Source organism: Hibiscus syriacus, unplaced genomic scaffold (assembly GCF_006381635.1).
Source record: "Hibiscus syriacus cultivar Baekdansim isolate YM2019G1 unplaced genomic scaffold, ASM638163v2 tig00017595_pilon, whole genome shotgun sequence".
Taxonomy (NCBI): Eukaryota; Viridiplantae; Streptophyta; class Magnoliopsida; order Malvales; family Malvaceae; genus Hibiscus; species Hibiscus syriacus.
This window is the reverse complement of record NW_024062410.1, coordinates 91,005-112,208: the sequence shown is the minus strand read 5'-3', so window position 1 is coordinate 112,208 and position 21,204 is coordinate 91,005. Positions and strand designations below refer to the sequence as shown.

At 34.9% G+C, this 21,204-nt stretch overlaps 1 protein-coding gene and 2 pseudogenes across 2 annotated transcripts; 1 reads left to right on the top strand and 2 right to left on the bottom strand.

Annotated features, from left to right (window-relative positions):
* Positions 1 to 50: 50 nt before the first annotated feature.
* On the top strand, positions 51 to 2,112 carry LOC120208792 (annotated as a pseudogene).
* A 611-nt stretch (positions 2,113 to 2,723) lies between these two features.
* On the bottom strand, positions 2,724 to 9,168 carry LOC120208790 (annotated as a pseudogene).
* Positions 9,169 to 13,041: 3,873 nt separating this feature from the next.
* LOC120208789 lies at positions 13,042 to 18,023 on the bottom strand. 2 transcript variants are annotated; one of them, XM_039207966.1, is made up of 7 exons: positions 17,882 to 18,023; positions 15,479 to 15,664; positions 14,987 to 15,340; positions 13,963 to 14,638; positions 13,790 to 13,890; positions 13,588 to 13,677; positions 13,042 to 13,507 (listed from the first exon to the last, which is right to left on the bottom strand). In XM_039207966.1, exons 2-7 carry the CDS (start codon positions 15,629 to 15,631, stop codon positions 13,244 to 13,246), a joined length of 1,638 nt encoding a protein of 545 aa, XP_039063897.1. In that variant the 5' UTR covers positions 15,632 to 15,664; positions 17,882 to 18,023; the 3' UTR covers positions 13,042 to 13,243. The 2 variants fall into 2 exon arrangements, with proteins under 2 accessions (XP_039063897.1, XP_039063896.1); XM_039207965.1 differs by having other exon boundaries at positions 15,479 to 15,657.
* Between the last annotated feature and the right edge of the window lie 3,181 nt (positions 18,024 to 21,204).

Here is a 21,204-nt window from a genome sequence, read left to right as displayed (position 1 = left end):
TAGATCCAATCGAAATAGAACTACAACATTCTCTCTTATCTACTCATCTTCTTCCCATATGATTCTTCATTCTTCTTCAACTCATCCCTTAATTCAATCTTGAACATATCAATTTCATATCTTCTATAATTAATCTCGACCAGATGATTCCAAGGCCCAACCTTTTCCTTGTAAAGTTTAGTCTCGTGAACATTTTCCCGGGAAACAAACACTCCCTAAGGCCATTCTCTTCAGACAACACTCCATTACCAATCGTAACCGAACTCATATCAAATCAACACTGGGGAAGACTCAAAACCCATCTCCAAAACGAAAACCCCATAACACTTCTGCAACAACTGCTTGATTCTAGGAGTGACCCGTGCCTCACACTAAGGTACTCTAAAGAACCCAGTTTTAAGGGTACCCAATTTTCTTTCTTCCTTTTCCTTTGGGTGTTTATTTGGTTTGTTTTTCATATCTTGTAGGTACTATAAATGGTCAGAGAAAGAGTTTAATATCTCCCATTCATTAGAACATAGTTGTATGCTGTTACATTCTCTGGCAAATTCTAAAGAGTATTCGAGAATGAGATCTTTCTTACACTACTTTTTGAAGAATGATAACCCCATTTCAGTTTCTTCTATTTTTCATGCTATTTCAATATCTGGTGATAGTTTTTTTGCTGGTTCAATAATTGCTGATGTGTTGATATTGGCTTATGTGAATCATATGAAGAGTGATTTAGGATTTGAGGCTTTTAAGAGAGCTGGTGACTATGGTTTTAAGTTATCGGTTATTTCGTGTAATCCTCTGTTGAGTGCTTTGGTGAGGGAGGAGAAGATTGGATTTATGGAATATGTCTAAAAAGAGATGATTAGGAGGAGAATTGAGGTTAATTTGATAAGTTTCAATACTGTGATCAATGGGCTGTGTAAAGTTGGGAAATTGACAAGGCTGGTGATGTTGTTCAGGACATGAAGGCATGGGCGATCATGCCAGATGTAATTGCTTATAATACTCTTATTGGTGGTTATTGTAAGAAAGGTCAGATCGGAAAAATGTACAAAGCGGATGCTATTTTGAAGGAAATGATTGTGAATGAAGTTAGACCTAATGAGATTACTTTCAATATATTGATTGATGGATTTTGTAAGGATGAGAATTTATCAGCCGCTATGAAGGTGTTTAGGGAAATGTAGACACATGGTTTGAAACCTACTGTGGTTACATATAATTCTTTGATTAATACACTGTGTTTGGAAGGGAAGCTTGATGATGCTTTTTGTATGCTGGATGAAATGGTAGGATCGGGTTTGAAGCCGAATGTTGTTACTTACAATGCACTTATAAATGGGTATTGTAAGAAGGGTAAGATGAAGGAAGCTACTGACTTGTTTGATGATGTTGTAAGACAAGGAATTGCTCCTACTGTTATAACATATAATACCCTGATAGATGCCTATTGTAAGGATGGGAGAATGGAAGACGCGTTAGCTCTGCGTGAATCTATAGTAGATAGAGGTATTTTCCCTAATGTTTCAACATATAACTGCTTAATTGCTGGTTTATGTAGAGAAGGAAACATTGCAGTCCTCAGAAAGCTCATTAATGAAATGCAAAATAAAGGTGTGAAAGTTGATTTTGTTACATATAACATAATGGTAGGTGCATTGTGCAAGGATGGAGAGTCAAGAAAGGCTGCAAGACTCTTAGATGAAATGATTAAGATAGGTTTGAGACCAAATCATGTGACGTATAATACTTTGATGGATGGCTGTTGCAGGGAGGAAAACCTCAGGGCGGCATTGAACGTTAAAACTCGAATGGAGAAAGAAGGGATGCGAGCTAATGTTGTGACATACAATGTTCTAATAAAGGGTTTATCCAAGAAGGGAAAATTAGAAGAGGCAAATGGACTTCTTAATGAGATGTTAGAGAAAGGTTTGGTCCCAAATCGAACAACGTATGAGATAGTTAAAGAGGAAATGGTGGACAAAGGCTTTGTTCCTGACATTGAAGGGCATCTGTATAACATCTCAGGCAGCTGATAACCTTTTTAAAAAAAAACTGATTTGTATTACCATGACCAATTATTTTATTGGCATTGTTGATCAATTGATCTGAGAGAATGTCGAGTTGTTTTATCATGTTTTTAAAAAGATAGTTCGGATTTGTCCTGTTCCCATTTCTGCAGCATCCATTTATATGCTTTTTCTAGCAAGGGATACTTCAATATTTTCCTCAATTCCTCAGCACATGCTATTTATTTCAGGTCCTCTCTAACTTCTGGTTTAAACTTCCATTCAATTGTTAAAGTGTTTTATCTCTATTTAAAGTTACTTTATTTTAACCTTCATCGTAGAAATCTGCTTTTATGCTTTGTATGAGAGTTGACAGTTGTTCTTCAAAGTTTGCAATTTACTTCCCTAAATTTCTTTGATTTGGGCTCTCATTCTGTAGCTTGAGCAATGAAGGAGGATGTGAAGCTTTCTTTTTTACAACATTAGAGCTGTTCATGTCGATAGAGCTAGGAATCTTGCAAATGCTTAGAGGGCATAGTGTTGCAAGGCATGTCTGCTAAAGATACACACAAGCGACAAGATCTAGAGAGGCTTATGCATTCTTGACACAGTTCGATGGGTCGAGTCACCTGTCTCATTTCCTTAGATCCAAGAAACACTTGGGCAGAGATTCACATTCATTTTATCATAAAATGACAATAACTTCTCCATTCTATGCAGTGCTTAAAACTAGCTCTTTCAACTTTGAAGAGCAAAATGCACACAAGGATCATTAATGTTTGAGATGTAAGCCCTCAAATTATCAGTTTCGTTCAAACCTATGTGTTACAATCTAGTCGGTTTCTAAAGCTTTACAACATGAACAACTACGATATCCTGTGTCTTGTTTAACACCGAGCTGCTTTAAGGAAGTTGTCGAACGGGCTAGCAGGAGGCAACCTCATAGACAAGCATGGATCGAGCTGTGAGACAGCTCTGGTTAAAGCACTTTCATTTGATATCTGTGATAGACACCAGCAAATAAAAAAAAAACAAATCATTTGGAGTAAATAATGTTATGAAAAGTGAGTAATGTGTTCTCTGTGTTACTAGTAATTTGGCATTTACCTTCTGAAGCATCGTCGCATGTCTATCAGCAGCAACTGTTGGTAAAATTTTATCACCAGCTCCATTTTCATGGGCCAACCAGTTAGAGAGCTTCATCCTTGTACCAGTGTCAAATGCTTCGCATTGGCTAGCCATGGTATCGAATGGGAGAGGTGATGTAGAGACGGATGTAACTGCAACCTGACCAGCCACCTCAAGTGCCTACAAAACACGGTAAAGTTAACAAATATAGGATCGTTGCAAAATTCCATGCAGAAACTCTATGGTTTTTGGAGGTTCACAGGAAAAATGCACGAGAGATTACCGATTGCAAGAGCTGCCCAATGTCGGTAATATTAGACACAGAAGGGGATGCAGCCACTTTCGGAATGAAGTGGGACAGGTCGATGACAGATGCATCACTTCTTGCATCATCCTCGACTAATGAGCTTGTTTGAACATCCTGCCACAGAAGCAGTGAAACACCGAGATAGATTACATGCAACAAGCTTTTTAAGTTATACGTTGGTTCAGTAAGAGAAGATGCTAATATACAGCCATACCTCATCGAAAGAAAGTGACTGTTTTGAACAGGGAATCATTTGATTGTGGTCCAAGTCAAATATAGATCGAGAGCCAAACATGAATGCATCATCGGGCGTGAACGGCTCAGACAACTGCATCGTAAGATCATCTACCGCCAGCTTTAACAAGTACAAAAGAATATCTTTAGAACTTTATAGACACAGAAAGAGGGCATTTTTTAATAGTATATCCCACCTCGGTGATGGTCGATAAATTTTGAGCCAAGATATCGATCAAGACGTTGCCGGATTGATATATTTTATCCCGCAACTCCGATAGCAAAGAAGAGGCCAACTGATTATCAGTAACAAGTCCATAACTTTTTACATTTGCCTGAGGTCTTACGAATACTTGAAAGTCTTTGCTGATGCCCAGATAAGGATCAGCCTGAAAATAGATAAGCATGGTTATAGATATAACGGGTTATATACCAAAAATACTGAGAACTTTTTCGTGCTAGAAAACTTAAAACGATTCAAGGAAAGAGTAACTTACGTCGAACGGAACTACAGGCTTGACCAGATCAATCAGATCAGGTATTTGACATATCTTAGCTGCAAACATCAGCATGCCCATTGACAGCATAAGAATCGATAGCTGGAATGCCGGAGTTAACATCCCTGTGAATATACACAAAAAACAATGGAAGTTAACAAATTAAACATCCTTTCCTAAGATATGAAAGCTTGCCTATTAATAGCACATACCATTGCTAGGGTCCAACGCGATACTCTTTAGGGACAATGGAAGTTGGAAGAATCGAACAACGAGGTTGTTGTTGATGTTCTGCAACATCACAATTCAGAAGATTATTAGCAAACGGGCAACGTAAAAGAGACCATATAGCGATTCGATTTACCTTCAATTGTAAATAAATGAATGTCAGTGCAAAAGAATGCGATATAGCTTCAATGTTTGACGGCATATTATCAGAAAGAGTGGCCTGTATCCAGAAGCCGGACAATAACTGCATTATCTGATCCTCTGTCAGCTTCATGATATATGGTTCCTGAGAGAAAAAATAATACACGAGATTGATCGCATCGAAAGAACAGAAGGTAAACTAGATAATTGGCACATATAACATAATCATGAAACTGAGAAGCTGCTTACTGCCTCAACCATGTTTGATGCAGCTGTTTTGTCAATAATAGATTTTATATTATAGATATTACGGGAACTCTTCATGACAAGGCCTTGCTTCCGGTCCTCTTCGATATTGTCTTTTCCTTTAAAATCTTCATGAATACTATAACCATTCTTTTCTAGTTTGATGCCATCCTTTTCCCTTCGGAGCTTTTCAAGTAACGCAGATATGGATTCAAGCGCAGAAGCGTTGTTGGAATGCCATCTTCTAGGTTCATAGACACAACCAGAATGCAAAGATGAAACTTCATGTCGAGGATGATTAGAACTTGGAATAAGAAGAGCTGAAAATATTTGGTGTGCTCCAACACGGACCTCGACGTTGGGATGCAACATTGCTTTCATCAGTTGAACAAGAAGAGCTTCAGGAAAAACCTGTGAGAATTTTGGCAAAAGGTTAAGTTAGATGCGACTAAAAACAGTTTCAATCACTATCCGAAAACATTTTATATATGCTACAATGTCTAGCTATTTGACAAAATTAACGAACCGCAATTTCAACAAACGTGAACCTACATAGTAGGAGAGGAAACAAAGAATGCATAGAATATAAAAGTAATCGGGGCAGCAAAAGCACACAAATCGAATCATACCAGTTGTGATCGAGAGGAGATTAATGCTAATGAAATCATATGAGCAAGTATCATCAACGATCCAATCATTGCATGAGCAACAACTCCAGAAGAAGGCAACTTCTCCAGTGATATTGCCATCATGTTGAACAGAGGGAGTGCATTATCAATCTAGTAAGACCAGCGGGAACTCAAGTAAACTAAAAGCACTAGATAAAATACAGCAGAATGTACCCAAAAAACACTTCAAATTTACCCTTTCACTATTTCCAGCAAGCACTCTTCAATGGAATTTTGAAGCAAGATATTTAAGATCGACTCCTGCTGTCCTACTGATTCAAGAGTGGCTTGGAAACTTTTTCGCAGATGCCTGCATAGGTCACCAACAAAACCAGTTTCAGCAAGCACCCCTCTGGATCTAACTTGAGTAGCTAAAGCAGCCGCAACTTGTACGATATGAGATTTTAGTTGAGGATCATGAGCCACATTTTTGTGGTCTAGATGACGTACTACAGCAGCTAAAATCAGTTGGTGATTCCCTGAAACCCAAAATAACAGCAAGCAGAATCATAAAATCACCGAATATTGACTATATTTGGTGGATCCTTAAAAAAATGAAAAACGAATGTACCCGAAGCCACCCCGTAGGACATGTCAGACAAAACCACCATTGCCAATCCCTGCTGTGGAATCCAGTGCTGCCGAGAATCGAAGTACACAAATACCGGATCAAGTACTTGGCGCAATGTTGTAGTCTCCTTTGCCAGCTCAACCATTCTCTGAATACAAATTTGAGCCCAAACTTTCGGTGTTTCGTTCTCTTCCCTGTAAAAAAGAAATCAAAAAACACACAAACCACAATTTAGGAAAACAGATAGGACCCGGAAAGGGTGGAAAACCATTCTACCATCCCTATGTTTCACAATATAGTTTGCTATATCATATAAAAGTTCTTTACAGCTCGGTGATTACACTACCTCGTGAAAAGAGAGGGGTCTTTTTTCTCTGGTTGAGGCCTGATAATCATGTTGCTAGGACTAGCATCACAGGCAACAATCGCACCTCTACCCTCGCAACGAACCACTTCATCTACCCAATTATGATGGGGCTCTCTCTCATTATTGTCTTCAACACGAATATCTAGCTCGTAGTTATCCAAAGTGGCATATACCATCTGCAGTTCAGTACATCAAAATTTTAAAAACACATTGGATACAAAAGGTTATCCGTACCCCGTCCCCCCCAAAAAAAAACCAACTAGTAATCCAATTCTACACATTAAGGGAGAGAGCAGGCACTAACCTCATCGAGAGCAGGAAAAATATAGGAATATTGTGCCATGAACCAAACCTATGAAGCAAAAGTAAACACAAAGGCATATTCTAAGAGATTCAAGATTGATGGAAAAGGTTAGGAAATTGAGAAAGTTACTTCATTACATGATTATCCTTGTGAACACATAAATGGAAAAGGAAATGAACTTTTTAAACTACCACGGCAGAAAGGCACTGCAAGCTAGACGCTCTCAAGCGGCGTCTGTGATGTTCATTCACGTCCTCGCGTGCCAACTTACACACTTTATGAACAAATTTCTCGATGCTTTGTGTGTAAGTTCCATCCGTCTGTTTGTGAAACGGATCAAAGCATGAGTAATATCTAATAATAATTCAATTTTCGTTTGGAAAGGAAAAATAAGAGTTATCCACTAAATATATGGAAATGAAAAACAAAATTCGCATGCATCCCTCATCAGCAGAACACTTGCAGCAGTAAATGACTTTCATATCAGATAGCATAAAATGGTTATACATCATCCTTTTTCTACATGTGACAGAGAGAGCAAATGATACACATTCCCCTCTATGTTAACATTCCATAGCCTAGTTGAGTTATTCAAAAGCCTCGCATATGATTCGCATAGCCAACCTATAGCATTCTTAAGAACGTTTTCAACACGCATCAAGAGGTAAGTTATAACCGTAAAAAATTATCTTAAACTTACCTATGTATAAAGGTGCTATCAGTTTTGTACTTTTAGTTTTCAGAAGGAAAAAGATAAAAAGGAAAGCAACCATTAACCTGATTATAGATAAACCTAGTCAAGGTTTCGCATCCAAGGATCCGCGTAGCATCTTGCTTAGAGTTATCGAGCAGCTCACTAACAACATTCAGCAAGTTAACAGCAAAACATGCCCTACGAGGTAAAAAAAATGCAAGTTTATCATACAAGAACATAACTTTCCATACAACACAAGCAACACAATGAATAATAAGAAGAGATAAACCAGAAATGGTTACTGACATCTGTTCCTTGCACATACAAAGTAACTTGTTGTAAGCTTCTGTAACAATATTGACGAATTTGATGTGCTCGTAGCGCAGTTCTTTGTAGCATTTTTCTTCAAGATACTTGGCAATCTATTAAAAAGAAAAGGAACATCAACTACATTATCGTGCGCGCATAGTATATTAAAGGTTGCACTGTAAACTTGCAAACAAATGAAGAACACAGTCATTAGTACCTTGGGAATTCGGAAAGGGTTTTTGGCAGCATATTCACATAATTTGGCAATTTTTTCCTTTCATTGGGAGGAGCATCCTGCAATGTACAGCGAGGCTTTAACTTTATGATTACAGCTTATCAAGAATTAGATACATTGCAAAATGAAGTAACTCTTCAGCTAAACTGCTAATTATCTGCATCTGAGAGCTTTGCTATGTTTCCCTCGGGCATTCCAAGATACAAACAATGGATTAATCGTTTTTAAAATCATGAAAATATGTTATCCGGAATGAGTTTAATAGCTTTACCAACAGCCACGCAAAGCAATGAATTATATAGATGTGTAATAACTCTAGCAGCCATTACTGGCGTATTACAAGATCAAAGATTCTACATTGCAACCAACGCCGTCAAAACTAAATTACTTGCAACCGAATAAGCTTAAACAGCCGCACCAAGAACTCAAATACGTATATAATAGTAAGTTTCATCTTCAAACAATAGGTACTGAATCTACTGTCAATCAATAAATTACCAAAATTCATAAGCCAAAAGAACATAAAGAGTCAATACTTTACTCACAGTGGACTTGGGGAATATTTCGGACAACAATTTCTTGTAACGCTTAACAGGTTGTCTAGATCTTGACCTCAAAGCAGGACAACACACACACATGCTTCCACAAGCCGGGAAGATCTTCCTGGAGATGAACCCCATTTCTGTACATGCAAAAGGGAGATGTTTTAGACTATAAACAGATGAGAAACCTAGAGAGAGAGAAACATCATCTTTAATGCTCTAAAGCACGATAAATTGCTGTTTAAACCACCATTGTCACCCACAAAAGAAAGGGAGAAAATGGTTTTTTAAGCATAGATAGAGAAAAGCATCAAAGAACAAATCACAAACAGCTAAAGGATGAATTTTCAGCTAAGAAAAAGAACAAAGGTGAATCACTTGTACCTAAAAACAGCAATTAACACCTACGGTTTTTAGGCCAAAATCCCACCAACGCAGAGAAGAAAAACAAACCAAAGCGCTCTCCAATCAAATTTACAACACAAAAATCAAAGACCCTTCTTTGAAAGATGAAAATTAATAGGGACCAGCAAATGAACCTTGTCCAGCAATGACCGGCAGATCTGCAACTGCAAGAGCAATAATACGGCAGAGAAGTGAGAAAAACAAGCACAAGCCTGGACCAAAGCGATCAAAGAGAAAAGGGCGCGTGGAGTATAATAAGAGAATTCAAAGCAACAATCATGTGATGGGGTGTCAGGTTTTCCAATTCCAACTCATGTTTGGTTGGTGGGAAAAACTAAAAAGTGAAAACTTTTGTGTATTTGTAGTGTACAAGAACTTGGAAGACTGAAGGCCCAAAGCTCAACACCTTACACCACCCAAAGAACAACTAGAAAATGAGAAATTGTTCATCAAACCTTGGATTCGTTTGACTTTTTGCTTTAGGTAGGGGACAATCCATTCATTGTACACAAAAGTCTGATACTTGATTTAAAATTTGGGTTCTTGGGGACTATGAAGAGTGAAGAGTCGTACTATGTCATTGTAGGACTTCGTTAGGCTTGGGAATATGCACTTTAATCATGGCTAGGGATGGTGCTGGTCAAGAAATTTATATTTGATGCTTGTCATTGAACCCATGCTCACAATCTTCCATCCATGAAGATCAGCTTACCGTAACAAATAGGGGAACTTTCACTGATAGTTACATGAAAACTACAAAAATAAAATAAAATTGATTCAAATCATGATAAGAAGATGTCAATATCATTTAATTAGAGCAGAAGTTTGTGTATATGTTATGCAAATGCATATTCCTTTTCTGTTGTCTTCTCTACCACAATGATTGATCAGTTACGAATTTTAATTATATTTAGAAATGAATTGAATTAGATTCTTTTTATCAAACTAATACTTCATTTGTAAGGTTATTTAACATTTTATTTAAAAATAGTTAATTATTTATTGTATTGTTCGATCCAACAGATATCATTCGAGTATCATAATGATCCTAAGATATAGTTCTTCATTAAGGGGAAATGTTAGAACATTGTTTGGATCATTTATTGTGCAGCATTAACTTATTTAATAAGAAACGTTCCAGTGAACAATAAGAGGTTAATAAACTTGCAAGTATTAGAACAACATGCATTTAAAGAGTGGAGTACAATTAAAATAATATATATAATATGTCCTCTATTTTTTTTCCTTTGAACCCATCGTTAGTTTGCTGACAATAGTTTCCAATACAGGAGGATTATTAAAAATAGAGTTAATTTCATTATAGATCCTCAAACTGTGACTTGTAAAACATTCTATATCAAACCTCAAATTATCAGTATCGTTTTATTCCGACTATTTCAAAACATGTTGCATCTTTTTAACCGGTAGAGTTAATGACAGGCCAATGAAATGATCAAAACAAAATGAGAATTGATATAGAATGTTTAAAAGTTTAAGGATAGAATAGAACGGAGATAATTTTGGGGTAATATGAATAATTTTAACATTTAGAGATCAATTTATAATAAGATCATAGTTTGAGGATAATGCATAATTATCTCATAGAAGTAGAAGAGAAAATCCAAAAACAAGAAAATAATAATAATTTCTCAATTCCTACCATTGGAATCAGAAAAGAAACAATAAAAGTAACATGGTTTACAATGTGAGTGGACCTAGATCTCGGCAAAAGTTCTCGTACAAGAAATTTTTAATTTAAAAATTTCTCAAATTAAATTGCTGATTAATTCCTCAAATGAGGTGTTTTCTACAGTAAATTTGAGATTTCTCGACGTCTTCAGGGTTAACTAATTTTTTGGTGAGATATCCCGGCGTCTTCAGGGTGTTGGATTATTTGTGTTTTTTACGATTTAGGATTTCTCGGCGTCTTCAGGGTGAACCAGATTTTTTTTACTCTTTGCTTGGACGTCTTTAGTTGAAATCCATGAAAAAATTTGGCATTTTTACACAAATATCACCTTAACATAAATTAATTATTTATTAGGCACTGTTTAAGAATATTTTACAGATCAAGTAAATTTTTAAATACTTTCTATAAAATTAATCATATTTTGTTAGTATTTTATTTAATTATTGTATTATTTAATTTTTTTATTATTTTATTTAATTATTATTTTTTTTGCAGTTATAAAATGGAAATTGGTCCTTGAATAATTATATTCGAATTTCTCGGCTTTTAAACTTTTCTCTCGGCTATAAATACGCTCTCAACACGTGGATATCTATACTGAAGCGACGACATTCTTCTAGTTTAGAGGATTGATGTGAATGTTTACAGGTTGAGAGCGTATTTACAGCCGAGAGAAAAGTTTAAAAGCCGAGAAATACGAATATAATTATTCAAGGACCACTTTCCAATTTATAACTGCAAAAAAATAAAATAATTAAATAAAATAATAAAAAATAAAATAATAAAATAATTAATACAAAATATGATTAAATTTATAGAAAGTATTTAAAAATTTGTTAGATCCGTAAAATATTCTTAAACAGTGCTTAACAAGTAATTAATTTATGTTAAGGTGATATTTGTGTAAAAAAGTCAAATTTTTTAATGAATTCCACTAAAGACCCTAGAGATCCCAATAAATAATCCAAAAATCTGATTAACCCTGAAGACGCCGAGAGATCTCAAATTTACTGTAAAAAATACCCCATTTGAGAAATTAATCGGATGAGCACTTTAGTTTATAAAAGAGAAAATAACTTCAGTGACCGAAAATATCTTATAATATATGATCTTAACCAATTTTTTTGGATTTGTAAAAATAATCAACGAATTCACAACTCGAATTCGGATTCGTAACTCGAAATCTAATTTTGAAACACAGTTTCTAAATTCGCAACTCGAATTTGGAATTCGCAACTCGAACATGGAAATTTTCGCAACAGGAATTTCGTTTTCGCAACTCGAATTCGCCAATTTCGCAATTCGGATTCGCCAATTTCGTAACTCAATTACCGATATAGGTAAACACGGTAGAAAAATCCGATAAAAAATCCGAATTCGCAAATTTAAAAACAGAGTTTCGAATTTGACAAATTCGTGTTGCGAAATGTAATATCTCGCATCTTAAAGAAAAAATCGTTTCGACGGTTCGTTTATTTGGTTAAAGTTAAACGAACGAACGAACATGAACATACCCTCTTTCGTGTTTATTCAATTCATTTACAGGCGTAGGTTTAATTGAATGATTTATACGTGGACTTAGCAATTGAGATTTTTCTTTAAGAGGCGAGATTTTACATTTCGCAATATGAATTTGTCAAATTCGTAACTCAGTTTTCAAATTGACGAATTCGGATTTTTTACCGAATTTTTTTATAGTGTTTACCTATATCGGTAATTGAGTTGCGAAATTGACGAATTCGAGTTGCGAAAATTTCCATGTTCGAGTTGTGAATTCTACTTCTGTGTTGCGAATTCCAAATTAAAGTTGCGGATTTGGAAACTGTGTTGCGAAATTAGATTTCGAATTGCGAATTCGTTGGTTATTTTTGTAAATCCAAAAAAAATTGGTTAAAATCATACATTATAAGACATTTTCGATCACTGAAGTTATTTTCTCTATTTAAAATTCATATCTAAAGTCGTAAGTAGTAGATGTAATAAACAATTTAAATATTAATGGACAGCAGATATTTAAAGAATATATATTAAAATCTTATCTTATAAATAAAGATAGATATTCGTATAAATAAATACTCATAACAAAAATAATATTATTATAATAGTGTAAGATAGTAAAAAATTCATTCTATCTCGATGTCATACTTACTTATTAAAAAATATTATTTGTGTTTATAATTAATCTATCTTTTTTGAATTTATCCTAATTACTCGTTCATAGATTTTTATATCTCATATTAGTTTATTTGATATGGTAATAAATATATGTAGATTTCTTAGACGGAAAAATCAATTTCGATTAATAAATCTTCAAATGAAAATATATTAAAACATCGAATTCTACTAAACAGTCGAATACATATATAAATTCTTCACGCACAAAAATGAATTTTTCATTAAGTTTTGGTCATTTTCATCCTTTTTTTCGTAAATATATTTTTATTTTTCTTAATAATTAGAAATTTAATGTTCAACAAAAATGGATATAAATATTACAACAATGATCATATATTAGTATACAAAGCAATATTTAAGTCCTTATTAATCGTTACCCTTCTCTCCTACACTCCATATATTAGTATTGTATCATAAGCATACTATCCATCCACAAACTTATGTACACAACTGATACGATTGTAGTTTGCTGCCTGATTATGCCGCCGAGTGCCATTCACTAACACGCGGTAAGTGTTTCATGCATAGCCTTGTAGCATTCTAGGCTGCAGAGGGGAAGCTTTGATTTCGAATCTCGGTACTTGTATGGATTTGTACAAGATGGAATGGCGCATTTCTCTCGAGGAGGAGGGTAACCACAAGGCTTGGGATCGAATATGCTCGGTAAGCCTACCTCATTGGGGAATATTACGATTGTTCCCGAAGGGCCCATAAGCCATCTAACAGAGTCTGATGCAACTATCATGGAGTTCGTAGCTTTTTCCTGCGGGGGAAAAAATGATCAAGATGTAGAGATGGAAGATAAGGTTTGAATAGAAAGAAGGTATCGTGCATGATCTTTACTTGTGCCATTTCTTCTTGCCTTTTCTTTATCTTTTCTTCTCGTTTCTTCCTGCTTGAATCTTGGCCGAGAATTTTTCTTATAGCTTCGGCCTACAAAAGTCGAGGACGATTAATCCCAACATCTTCAGAGTTAACATCAACGTTATTAGTATGCATTTTCCCTAAATTATCAACATGAAGAGGAGGGAACAATGGTGCATACCTCAGATTCCCTAGCGGCCTTTTCAACCTGCACCCTGCGTCGCTGAGCCGCCTCTGCTTTCTTCAGTTGCTGCTCTACTTCGGAGAGTTCCTCTTTTTGCTCTGTGATCAGATTATGTTAGATAATAGCATGAATGGAAAAGGCAACAAAAGCAGCAATAATATGATACATACTTTTGGGTGGAGCAGGGCGCAATCCATTTGGGAACTCGACCGGACTAACGCCAACACTAGAAGAGACATCTTTGCCAGCTTGCAGTGCACGCTGACGTGTAGTGAAGATCATTTCCTTCTTGTAGTCCCCCAGGAAATCTACGACTTCCTTTCTGGTTTTCTTTCTCCTATTATCTTGCTCAACATCTGAAACTGATTCTTCATCCTCTTCCACATAGTCAGTATCTTCGGAGGTTCTTCCCGATCTTGACTTCTTAGCCTCCTTGCTTATTCTTGACGAACCATAATCTCCAACATCTAAGCCATAAAGGCCGTCAACGTTCCTAGTCACTACCTTTGATATCCTCTGCTGTTTTCTTCCTCCATCTTCTCCATGTTCTACACCATAATCAGCAGTTACTCTAGCTGTTTTGACCTTCTCAAGGTATCGAATCTCATCATCATCTTCTGTATCATCAAGCACTCCTTCTAATGAGCGTTTCTTAGGAACTTGCTTACTCTTACGGACTGGTTCATGCTTGTCTATACCCTTTGTTGAGAAATTCTCAGCAGGTACCCTACCTGTTGAATGATGTACCTGCTGGACACCTAAATCGCCTCTTGAGAAATCCTTCCACCGAACCCCTCGCTGAGTACCATCCTTCTCTGAAGTAAAGAAGTGGTCATCAGAGTTGTCCTGCACAACACAAAATTACATATCTGACAAAGGAATCTCAATAAGAACTCTGTCCATTTATCAGTTCATGCCACAAAATATTAAGGCCATTCCTTCCAGCATCAGAACTTTCGACAATAAATTTCAAGGTGCTCTATAACTATTCTTGCAATTTTGAACTTTCTGTGGATACCTGAGAGACAGAACTTAAAACAGAAAAGATTCATTTATGAGGACTCGGACTATGCATAAGGAGCTCAAAGATGCATATCGCATGTTACAGTTGAATGATAAGACATAAGAGTATTGAAAGCTACTATCAGCAAAGAGTAGTGACTTGGTAATTCTGTATAATAGCAAGTTAGCAACCTTAATACTTGATCTCTGAAGTGATCGAGGGGCGTCTGAAAAGCGAGAGGATTTTGAAGAAGACCCAGCACCAGATGCACTATCACCTACAGATTTGGTATCGATGGTACGCGTAACACCACCAACCTTAAGTTTAACTTTCTTGACTTTCTTCTCATTTTCTAGTCCATCTGAAACACTTCCAAAACTCCCTCCCATGCTTGCGCTTTTCCAATTAGTAGGGGCAAGGACACCTTCGCTGCTTCTTTTCAAATCAATTCCATCATGCCTCCGGTCCCTGCTGCCTTGGAAAGAACAATAATCGGAAGCTTCATCGGAGTCTTCATATGCTTCATCGTCAACATTGACCAAATTCTGAATAAATTCAATCTCAGCAGGTGTTAATTACATAAGGCCTTCAATTGCCACAGGTTCAAATAGAATGCTTTTCAATGAGAACCGAGAAGTACTACAATTATATAAGAAGAATCATCTCATTCTATGTCTGCTTACATTGTCAGAAGGAGGTGTGGATGATAAAGAAGAAAGATCCTGGAACTCTGTATGAGGCTGTGACTCACTCCGAGGACGACGTGATGCGCTACTCCTTTTCTTCCTCATGGCAGTGGTTACATTACTAAATCCTAAGCCTCCAAGGCCTTCCATTGCGGAGAAAAACCGAAAGCTTCAGCACTAAGACTGCTGTCAGTGCATCCCAAATAAATTCCAGAAGAAACACAAGTAAATTAAGCTAAAACTATTGTAATCAATATGGGTTCGTGATTTTTTTTAATTCACACAACTTATTATAAAATATAATAATCTTAATTGTCACAACAGACTATTTGATTTTTTAAAAAATTTTACCGTAACGGAACGATAACGCAAATGTCGGCCGCTCTATTTTTTTTTTCTCTAACCACAAACTGATTTATCTCAGCCAGCACTTCTTGGCAGTCCTCAAAAAGATATTCAACCTTTTTGGAATATATTCTGACAACACCAACGAGGAGGTAGGCTAACACTCTATAAGCCAGATTCCTCTTCGATTGGGAAAAGCCTCTTTGGTCCCAATTTATGCAGGTTTTGAACAGAGCTGCTAGCCCAGCCCCAGGTTCGGATAAACTGTTTTGGTCAGGTTCTTGGGATGGTGGTTACAGCCCCAACTCTTTTTGTACTAAGTTAGCTTGCGTTGGCAAATCGATCGATTCAATTTGGAAGAAGGTTTGGTTCAAATATGTTCCTCCAAAAGTTTCTGTTTTTGTGTGGAAAGTCGTGCATTATAGGTTGTCAGTTATAATTGAGCTTGAAAAACGAGGAGTCATTTGCAATGATCATCCCCTTTGTTCGTTCTGCAATCAAGAATCGGAATCAATTAATCACGTTTTGTGTCATTGCGGTGTTGTTTGGAAAGTTTGGCAACGTTGATGTAGCTTGTGGAAATTGAATATCATTTTCCTAGGAACGTTAAAGATTTACTTGAGGTCTGGTTCTCTCAGTTTATTAGCTGGAAACTTCGGGATTTATGGATCCTTGGGTTCTTTGGTCTGATTTGGAGAATATGGCTGTGCAGAAATTTATCAAGATTTAATGGGAGTTCTTTTTCGGCAGATCAGATATTTAATGTCGCCTTGATTCAGATCGGGGTTTGGGCTAACTACTTATGGCCGGCACTAATTCCATATGCTCAAGATTTTATCTGTAGTCCGGAGTCTGTAATTTTTTCTGGTGGTTGACTACGAGGTGTAGCTGAAGTGGGGTGGAGTCACGATTTTTTCATTAGCTATTCTGGAGGTTCACAACAAGCGTTGGAGTTTCCTGTTGCTATTCTGTATGTCAATCAATATTCTTCACAAGTTGGGTCTAAGTATCTGAGTTTTGGGAACTGAAGTTTGGAATGAGGTTTCTTGTTTTATAGTCAGCTGTTGAGAAGTGGTTGTTCATGATCGTTTCTGCCTTCAGTTGCACATTTATGGATTGTTGTTGCTATGCTCGTAAGGTTGTCCTAAGGGAGAGACCAATTCAGGCAGGGAATGTAATTAGTTGCACACTGTTGTCTCCAGTCTTGGTTACTTCTTCCTCGTCCTGGTCTAGTTCTATTATTTGTTTCAGTTCGGTTTCATCTTGTTTCAGTTGTTCTTGCACTTTTTATTTTCTGTTGTTTTTGTTGTTAGTACCCTATGCCGTTTCGATTGTATTGCTGTTAGTAAGAGTGGGTTACGGTTTTGGATTTGTATTGTTTGGCGTAAGCCTGGATTGGATGAATATTTCCACCTCAAGTGACTTTTTTTCCTCCATTTAAGTTTAGGGAGGTTTTTTAATGAGGCTCTTGAGGTGATGTATTTGTTTTCCCTAATACGAAGTACCCTATTTCAAAAAAAAAAATGGCAGCCGCTATTGGCAGCTACTCGTTAAATCACACCCGCAATTCACCGTTATTGGTGTGATTTAACTTCACACCCCTATTTTCCACCATATCTAAGACGGAGCCACTACCGTTGTAGCGGCCACTATTCCGCTACTCACCGCTATTTAATCCCTCTATTATACACCATAAGAGAGAAGTTGCATAATAATTTGGTTGTCAGTGGAATATCTGCGAGCCAATTTCAGTTCATTTCATAGCTACATATCTGAATTTAGCTCTCAGCTGAACAACAACATATTTTCCCAAAAGTAAACTAAATTCTAAACGATTGTGCTAAAATTCCAACATGAAACTAAATTATATATGACCAAATTCGACTCAGTTAACAAAAATTCAATAAACATCATAACTTAATTTTTTTTTTTAAAATAAGATAAAGCAAACCCAATTACGAAAACACTGTAAGTAAACCAAAATCGAAACACCCACATGAGAAAACCTCAAAAGAAAGAAAAGTAGAAGAAAAAAAGAATAGAAGATAGCTTTACCTACGTGGGAATCGGTGAAAGGGCGTTGGGAAACAAACACCTTAGATCGCCATGTGAAGGAAAGAAGGAAGAGAATTCAATGAAGAGTAAAACCAATAGGTGTTTGGCGGTTGTACACTAAAACATGTGGCGGGAAGTGAATGGATGGCAGCCAGTTTTCCTTAACGTGTGATAATATGAGAGAAGAAGTTTAATTTATATGTTTAGTACCTAAACTACCATTTATTTTCTATTTTGTCCTCCAAGATTATGCTTAATATTATGTTTTGTTTTTATTTTTTTCACTCCACTGTTAAAAAAGTAACAAATCTATTAATGTGGCATTTTTTAAACAACTCAATGATAATATGATATTATCTTATGGTGACGCATCAACATCAATATTAATTTTTAAAGCTAGGTGATCAAAATGAAACCAAAACATAATGTTATGTATGATTTTGAAATAAAAATAATTGGGTGACCCAAATCAAACAAATATATTAATTAGGGTACTAAATATGTAGTTTATCCTTCATTTGAAGAAGATTTTTTTTTAATTTTCTTATATTTTAATTTTTTTATAATTATAACTATTTTAAATTTTTATAATCAGAATTACAATTGAAACTAAATTAATAAAACGTGGAAAGATTAATAACTAAATTATGAAATGTTTTGATAGTTTTTATTTATTTATTTAGGCCAATATCAACTTATGCTCGTATCCATAGAATCATATCAAGTAGTTACAGATTTTAGTATTTCAAATTAATTCTTAATATTTTATCAAATTTTTTTAATCTTTTACAAGTATATTGAAATATAAATATATAGTTATTAAATTAAAAGTTAATATGATGGCAATAAGTAAAATAAAATGAGGGTTAATATGTTATTTAATATTTTAGTTTTGTTTTGATGTTCAATTTGATTTTTTATTTTTATTTTTGTTTAATTAGGCATTTAAGTTTTATTTTTTTTCTTTTGTTTCAATTGGATATTTGACCTAATTTTGTCTCAATTAAGTACTTGAATTTAATTTTAATATTTAATATGATATCTAATTTTTCATTTCGAGCAAGTATCTATCTTTATTTTTACTAGACACACGATATCATTTAAATTGAGTACTAAATTGAATATTTAAATTAAATTTAGTCACAATTAAGCCAAATCACATATAATAAAAATAATAATAAAATTATCCTCAAAAAGTAAATGATTGCTTTTATAGATTTATTTTGATGGATGTAAAATAATGAAATATATAGAGTAAAAAAATATAAATATTATTACTTTTTATTTTTTAATAAAATATTTTAAATAACAATTTTAAATTTAATCTTTGCCCTATCCCCGTTACACGACTATGGGCAAAGAGGGGCAGCTGTCAACACACATTTTTCGTCCTACTAGGATTCAAACTCCTAAAAATAGGATATAATTTTAGGATTCAAACTCCTAAAGATATGATAGAATTTTGCTAGGATTCAAAAAATAGGATAGAATTTTATGATTTAAACTCCTAAAGATAGGATCCACAAGCACTATAAATAACCATTGTAACTCACCATTGTAAGACACGATTTACACACAAAACATAGAGGAAAGCACGAGAAGATACAAAGGCAAAGCTATTGTAAACGATTCGAAAAATAAATAAAATGTAGTATCTTTTTTACTTTTGATTTGGTCTCTTACATTTACGTTTTAATTATTATTATTTTATTTATTTAACTTTATTTATAAGCACATTTCCCTTGTTACTCATTTATTTAATTATTTGTTATTTTCTTTTCTTTTTTTTCATGTAATTTTTTTACATTTTATGTATTTTCTTTTTACTTTAGTATATATTTTTTTTTTTTAGATTATATATAAATATATTATTTTATTATCAGTTTTATTAATTTATATATATATATATATATTTATTTTTATTTTTTATTTTATATATATATTATTTTTACTTTTTTATTATTATTTTATTTATTTGTTTTATTTCTATATTTTTTTCTTCTTTTTCTTCTTTTTCTTTATTTTTTATATTTATTTTACTTACTATTTTATCTTTGTTTTCTTTATCTTATCTTTTATTTAATTTGTTTTCTCTTTATTTTAATTTAATTAATTTATTTATTTCTTACCTTTTTATCTATTACATTTTTATCTAACATGGTTTTTTGACCTTCTTAAGGCCACACCTTTAAAACTATCTAAGGTAAGTAATTGTGATCGTATTTTTACCTTTTAATTTTAAATTACAATTTTCTTAATTTAAGACAACCGGCAAATTACGTAGTACCGAAAGGGCGGTTCAAGGGTGCTAATCCTTCCTTGACCGTAATCGACTCCCAAATCCGAAATATCTTTGGTAAGATGCAGATCAGGTAAGATATAAGGTATCCGATTAACCTATTTATTTTTTAAATAAATAATCGGTGGCGACTCCAATCACATTTTTCAAGTCGAAGCCCAATTCCGGGGCCCAACCGAAAGACGGTTACGACAGCTTGGCGACTCCGCTGGGGACACAGGTAAGTGAGTCAGGCTAAGGTAATTTCCAGTTGTCTTTTTAATGAAAAAGGTAAGTTTAAATTTTAAGGTAACATTTTGATCCTTATTACTTACATTTGATTATATTTTTTCGAGTAAATAGTTGAACTGACCGTTTTCTAATGATTTCAGCTTCCCGAACTTTTTTCATCTAAAGGCTCTAAACCCGAGCCCCGAACCCTATTTAAGTGAGGGTGAAAGCGACGCATTCGTGTGAATTTATTCACCGCATATGCCTAGCAAGTAACCTTCGGGATTCATATACCTTATGTCTTCGTGTGAATTTATTCTCCGCATAGACATAAGGGAATGTATCCTCTCGAGTTTAACTTAGTCCACACAAGCCTGTGATGGTTTAGGACTAAGGGTCTGGCAAGCCCAAGGGGGCACCAGCAAGGAGAACTCGGGTACCGTTTTTATAACCTAAACCGGGAGACTTTGAAGAATTAGAGCCTACCCCAGAATCTCATTTCCAAACCTAGGATGTCTGAATTATTTCATGTTTTACTTTCTGTTCAAAGCATGCGAACTAGACAAATATGCGGTTAGGATTTGTTTGAAATTAGCATGCGGGATAGAGATCATGTCCGAGTAGGAATACTAAGCATGTTCGGATAGATATCATGTGGGGTAGGATTTTTCATTTTTTTTATTTTGTTTTACTTCACTAATTTTTTTCTCTCTCTTTTATTTTATTTTCATCATTTGCATCATTCGAAAGAGGTGTTGATCCACAAAAAACGTGTTTGTTAAACATGAATAATCTGCATTAATGGACAGAGGGG